This window comes from Poecilia latipinna, unplaced genomic scaffold (genome assembly GCF_001443285.1).
Source record: "Poecilia latipinna isolate Pla-1442-1.1 unplaced genomic scaffold, P_latipinna-1.0 Scaffold5322, whole genome shotgun sequence".
NCBI lineage: Eukaryota > Metazoa > Chordata > Actinopteri > Cyprinodontiformes > Poeciliidae > Poecilia > Poecilia latipinna.
This window is the reverse complement of record NW_015117938.1, coordinates 5,860-12,173: the sequence shown is the minus strand read 5'-3', so window position 1 is coordinate 12,173 and position 6,314 is coordinate 5,860. Positions and strand designations below refer to the sequence as shown.

At 39.1% G+C, this 6,314-nt stretch overlaps 1 protein-coding gene across 1 annotated transcript in view; it reads left to right on the top strand.

Annotated features, from left to right (window-relative positions):
- Nucleotides 1-597: 597 nt before the first annotated feature.
- The window catches only part of LOC106943459 (atlastin-1-like), a gene marked incomplete at its 5' end in the record, with an annotated part of 11,573 nt that continues 5,856 nt past the window's right edge, over nt 598-6,314 (top strand). Inside the window, 8 exons of the mRNA XM_015026770.1 lie at nt 598-801; nt 3,075-3,179; nt 3,367-3,417; nt 3,611-3,667; nt 3,826-3,918; nt 4,048-4,186; nt 5,093-5,220; nt 5,308-5,364. Of these exons, the coding sequence (XP_014882256.1) occupies nt 598-801; nt 3,075-3,179; nt 3,367-3,417; nt 3,611-3,667; nt 3,826-3,918; nt 4,048-4,186; nt 5,093-5,220; nt 5,308-5,364 (834 nt within the window). The remainder of the gene's footprint in view (nt 802-3,074; nt 3,180-3,366; nt 3,418-3,610; nt 3,668-3,825; nt 3,919-4,047; nt 4,187-5,092; nt 5,221-5,307; nt 5,365-6,314) is intronic.

Sequence of the window (6,314 nt, the reverse complement as noted above, 5' to 3'; positions counted from 1 at the left end):
AATTAAAAACATTACTTGATTATGCGATAGAAAAATGCACAATACTGCTCCTTTAAACTTTTTCACATTTTCTCATAGCACAACCACAAACTTTAAAGTGTTTTATTTGGATTTTATATGATAGACCAACAAAAAGTGGTGGAAAAATACAAAGAGGACTAAAACGGAGTCCGGGTTTTCCTTGCTGAAAAGTGTGGCCTGCATTTGTAGGCCACACAAATGCAGACCTACATGGTGGAAGCATCGGGCTGTGAGGACACTTTTCCTTAAGCTTTTCTAAAACCTGTTAGATAGCAACATTTCCCAATTTTAATTTATAAAGAAAAATCGGAATGGTTTGTTACATTTTTATACATTGGTTTATCATATAAAATCCCAATAAAATAGACTGAAATGTATAATGTAGCAAAATGTAGAAAATTCATGTATTTGCTCTCTGCATATTGTTCTTTTTAGGGATGGGCTTAGGGTATACTCCATACTCATAGCCTCACCAGATGTGTGGGTACAATCTGTTCTTTCCCAGTGCTCATTCCCACTCTAGTTTATCATTTTAGCTGCACATAAAGTTTGTTTTGTTGGAATCTTTCCTAACTGAAACAGAATGCCACTTATCAGCAGATCAAGCGTTGTCTGACTAATAAATTGCCATATTCTGCCGCTCAGTCGTCTGAAGACTGGCTCGGAGATGCGAGCGAGCCTCTGACCGGCTTCTCCTGGAGGGGGGGTTCAGAGAGGGAAACCACCGGGATCCAAATCTGGAGCGAGGTCTTCCTGGTGGACAAACCAGACGGAAGGAAGGTCAGAATAAATTCCTCCACAAAACAACAAGGGACAAACAGGGACAGGCAAAGTAATATTTGTCCAAACCTTCAAATAATTTCATTTTTATTGCAGCAGCATAATGGCACACAGGGGAAAAAAGAAAAGGCTTTTTAATGCGAGTGCATGAATTTGGTGGGGAACTGAATCGGACACTGAAGACACCTCTAATTAGTAAATCGTGACTTTCCCTGGGGAATTATTATGACGTGACACATAGGCCTGTTTCTCGGCTGGACAGGGACCCATATTTTTCTCGCTAATGAGTAGGATGATAAGGGAGGTAAAGGAAAAAAAAAAGTGCTGCAGTACAGAATGGTTCACCAAGTCTCCATAACAACCATTGCTGTCGGTTGTTTGGGATTGATGCGTTTCTGTCCTGCCTTCATATGTGGAGTTTACTAAACTCTGCTGGCCGTTTAAGTCAAACTTTGTCAAATGAGACGAAGGTTGAGCAACAACCTTTGAAGGTGGGTCAAGTATGACATGAAGGATGACTGGGGAAAAGCACCATACACCTACGGTTAGGTGCGGTGGGGGATCTGTGATGCTGTGGGCCTGTAATTGTAATTGTAATTCAGTACATTTATATCTCTGATGAAAAAGAAAGAACAATTCTAAGTCAATTCAGGTCTGTTTTTCTGTATCATAGACTAGAAAAGACCAGTAAAATGAAAAAGAGGCATCTTTAGGTCTTATTCTTATGATAAAAAACAAAGTCAGCAGAACATATAGTTGAAAAAGTATTAGATCACCTCTCTAAATGACTGAACTCGAGTGTTTTAACCACTTCGACACCCACAGGTGCAGGAAAGACACCAACAAGACATTCAGACTGCTTCTGCAAATATTTGAGAAAGAATAGGTCGCTCTGAAGAGCATTAGGAACTCAGACATGGAGGAAAGAATAGTGTTGGAAACCGCATGCAGACCAGTGTGTAGAAGTTACCAGCTATGTGCAGAGTGGATAACTATAAGCTTCACGTGGGTTTCAGATTAGTCCAGGAACATTGCTTCATTAACGGGTTGCCATGGCTCTACATCTCCAAGAGCAATTCAAAGATGCAGAGCAATTCAAAGATGCGAAGTGGCGGATGGAGTGCTGTAAAGAACTCCAACACCAGACTCTAGTGTAGTAGGGATTTGTGTTTTGGAGTCATGATTCCTTCTTCCCTGTTGGGCTAGCTAATAGATTAGACAGCGTTTGGTAGTTGCCATGAGACTGCTGGTATTTTTGGATGTTTGGGGAAAAAGTTCCATGTTTTGACGGTACTGACGAGACTCCTTGAATCAGCTGTAGTAGTCATGCCAGGCCTTTAGATGGCGCTGTGATTTTAGCATTTCATCAAACCCGCATGCGATTTTGACCCTTATCTTCCACCGCACTAGATCTCACCTCACTGAAAACAGTAACCAGTCTTCGCCGAATGAAGGGCTCATGTCACACATTCTTATCGGAAACTGTGTTAAACAGAACAGGCTAATTAGCACAGGACAGTACAATACGCACCGTCGTTTTTGTTGTTATCTGCCTGCGCATGCACAGAATGAACTCTTCAGTCGTGCGTTCTGCGTATCTGAGATTCAACACATCCCGGGGAGAGTTTTACAGAAAAGTTTCACTCTGAGACCTCGTTTCAAAACGTGTTGGTGTGAGAGACTCCGGTCACAGGTGTCGTGTAAATGATCGCAACAAAAATATTGCAGTTTAACTGAAGAGCGTCTCCATGTAAGTGTCAAATGAGACGTAATTCCCGTCAAACCTACCATGGGAAGACATTCTGGAGAATTGTATGGTCTTCATGCTGAAGGAACAGTTTGGAGGTGGCCCATTTAGTACCAACATGGCTGCCAAACAAAGCACAAAAACGAATGAGTGAGTTTGCTTTGGACAATCTTTATTGGTATGACCTCAACTTGATACAATCCCTTGAGGATCAGTCAGAACAGAAACTGAGAACCAGGCCGTAGTGTCCAACATCAATGTCTGACCTCACCAATGCTTTCCTAGAAAAATGGTCAGATGTTCCCCTAAGCAGACCTCTAAACCTTCCCAGAAGAGTTTGGATAGGATCGTTTTTTTTTTTTCCTCCCTGTGGAATACATTGGATTTTCTAAAAATTTCCATTGAAATTTTAGAACTGCAAGAATTTATTTGAAGGTTTTGTTTTGTTTTTATTTCCACATCTGTGACCGTAGAAAACATTCAGACACACAAACGGGTCAGTTTCTTTTCGTGCCTGATGACACAGGTCGCCGTGCTGCTGATGGACACGCAGGGCACGTTTGACAGCCAATCCACGCTGAGGGACTCGGCCACTGTGTTCGCCCTGAGCACCATGATCAGCTCCATGCAGGTACCACAGTTTAGTGCCGTCTGAGAGCACCGGGCGGTGAGGTCTGCAGGTCCAAAGGAAGCAGCTGTACCCTGAATTAAAAAAAAAAAAAGAAAAACCTCATCCTGTTTTTCCTCTCTTGCTCTGACACAACAGCATTTTAAATGTTCCCAGCATATCGAAACAGTAAGGAAACTGTCTCTTTTAGGTTTACAATATATCACAGAATGTACAAGAGGATGACCTCCAGCACTTGCAGGTAAAAAAAAAAAAACATTATAAGGCAAGTTTTGGAATACATTATCATTCGAAAATTAGCATTTCTATTGAAATTGAAATTGAATATGAGCATGGTTTATGATCAAGCAAACTCAGACTTTATTGGTAACTTAAAGTGTGGAGCTAAAATTAAATATTTCAAATCATCACTGATGATGTGTTTATTATTTCAGCTTTTCACCGAGTATGGAAGACTAGCGATGGAGGAGACCTTCCTTAAACCTTTCCAGGTATTAAACGTGCTTCCAATTAAGTGATGCTTTAAAACAAATTTACACTAAATTAAACACGGATTATTTTACATGTTAAAATAAAGTTGAAAGAGAAGAATTATTTTAAATTTGACCTTATAGTGCAGAGCTACATACAGGTTTATTTTCTTTTCCAGTCCCTGATTTTCCTGGTTCGGGACTGGAGTTTTCCATACGAGTTTCCTTACGGACAGGAGGGGGGCATGAAGTTCCTGGAGAAGAGACTGAAGGCCAGTTGTTTCTGATTCCACAGTCCTAGTCACAAACTTACATTGGATGTCAATGAGATGAGCTTGTTGCTAATAAGGCTGGGCTAATTAAATCAGACGTAGAACCAGAACCGTGTGCTTCTGCTGCAGATCTCAGAGAACCAGCACGAGGAGCTTCAGAACGTGCGTAAACACATCCACTCCTGCTTCACCAACATCAACTGCTTCCTGATGCCTCACCCCGGCCTCAAGGTGGCCACCAACCCTCACTTTGACGGAAGAATTAAAGGTACATCGTCATATATTTTTTTTTTTTTTAGAGGGACATTGCAACCAGACAAATCAGCTGGTGGATTTCTTTAATTCTTTGGAAATGGCAGATCGGTCGATACTTGCAATCGTCACCTCACTGTTGATGACTCAGCATCTTTGTTGTTGTATTTATCGACATTTCAGACAAAAAAGAAAAAAATATTGGTCTCAGCAGTTCAGGTTTTTTAAAAATCGTGATCGGGCAGGAAATTTCAATTGTTGCATCTCAACTTGGAAGATGTCTGCATGTCACGTTTTGCCACTTGGAGACGAGCTGTAACTACGGAAAAGGATTAGGGTTGCTAACAAAAAAAATGTAGACTTTAATGTCAGGATTTTGCTTTTTTTTTTCTCAAAACTTTGATTTTAATCTCTAACTTTAGGTTATAAAATAGATATAAAAATGGTCTGTAGCACCTTAAATGTCAATAAATTGTTTGCGACTCTTCTTGGAGAAGTCGTCAACGAGCCATTTGAGTGTTTTTGGTGGGAAAGGTTCCCCACTGTTCCTCGTTTTCATTTTTCTTCTGTAATGACGCAGCGACTTGTACTTTAACACAGTTAAAATATTCCTTCCTACACACAGACTCTCGGATAATAAGACTTAAAACAACTTTACCTGTCATGATATTAAATTTTGCTGTATGTCAGAGAAATTATTGCGCTAAACGCCAACACTGTTTTTTCTTTGTGTTTTTAGACCATTTTCAAGTAACGTGTCAATAATGGGATAATTATCGACTCATAAACTTTAATTTTGCACAGAACACTTCGCACTGCAATTGTGCAACCTTTTTAAATACCCAAAATAAAACACTGAGAGCAAAAAATAAATGAATGATCTCTTTCCAGATTATATCACAAACTGTTTGTTCGTCTCTAGAGATTGATGGTGAGTTCATCAACATCCTGAAGGTCCTGGTGCCCTGGATCCTCAGCCCCCGCAACATCGACGTGAAGGAGATCAACGGCAGCAAGATCACCTGCAGAGGCCTGCTGGAGTACTTCAAGGTCAGAACCAGTCAAGTGGATACGAGAGCTTTGTATTTTACGTACGGAAAGTTTCCTCACCTCCTGTCTTTATTCCTCATGCTTCAGGCATACATTAAGATTTACCAGGGTGAAGAGTTGCCTCATCCAAAGTCGATGCTGCAGGTACTTTTCTATATGCTTGTTTTGTCTAACTGTGGGGTCTGCAGCCTGTGTAAGTGAGAGAGCCATTTTGACATCAGTCCAACTAAATAAAACTTTTTTAAAGCCACAAATGTAGCATCATCTTTAGAAAAAAGGCTGGTTGTAATGTTTTGACAAACGTGAGCGAAAGAAAATCTTTAAAGAACCTTTTTTTTTTCTTTTTTTTTTTTTACATTTTAAAATAAAACAACATTTTTGCAGTTGTTTTGCTATGGGGTGTTGATAAACGTTATGAAAACACTGTAAAAAAATTCTTTATTTGATTTTCTCTAAACCACATATTTCAAACTCAAGGCCAGCGGGCCAAATTTGGTCCACCATATCGAGTTTTTGCGGCCCTCTATATGTTGGAGGTCCGTTTAAATAGACCGTCAAGATAACACTTGTGTGCTTGAATATTATTTTAGTGAATCAAATAATTTTTTTATTTGTATAGTGTCAAATTACATCAGTATGAAAAGATTTTTAATGTTGTTGAATTTTAAATCCAAATATAATATTTTAATAGGTAGGATTATCTAAACATTCTGCCACAACCGGCCCTTTAAGGACTTTAATTAACTCGATGTAATAAAAGTCATCTGCTCTAATGTATAATTGTATATACTTAATGTCTGAATGCTATGAACTTTTGAAATCAAAGTCAGAATTTTGAAGTTCTGATTCTGAAATGTACACAATTTTCAGCATAGTTAAAATTTTTCAAAGTAAAGTTAAAACAACATATTACCAGTTGTTTTATAGTCACTATGTTGTGGAAAATTGGGGCAATTATTACAATCGAAAAATGTATTTGTTTTATGTCTATATTTATGTAAAAAAAAATCAGTGTTTTTTTTTTTTTTTTTTTTTTCCAAATTTTCCCGGAAGGGCCAAAAAACCCCCGGGTGGGGACCCCCCGGCTTATTTTA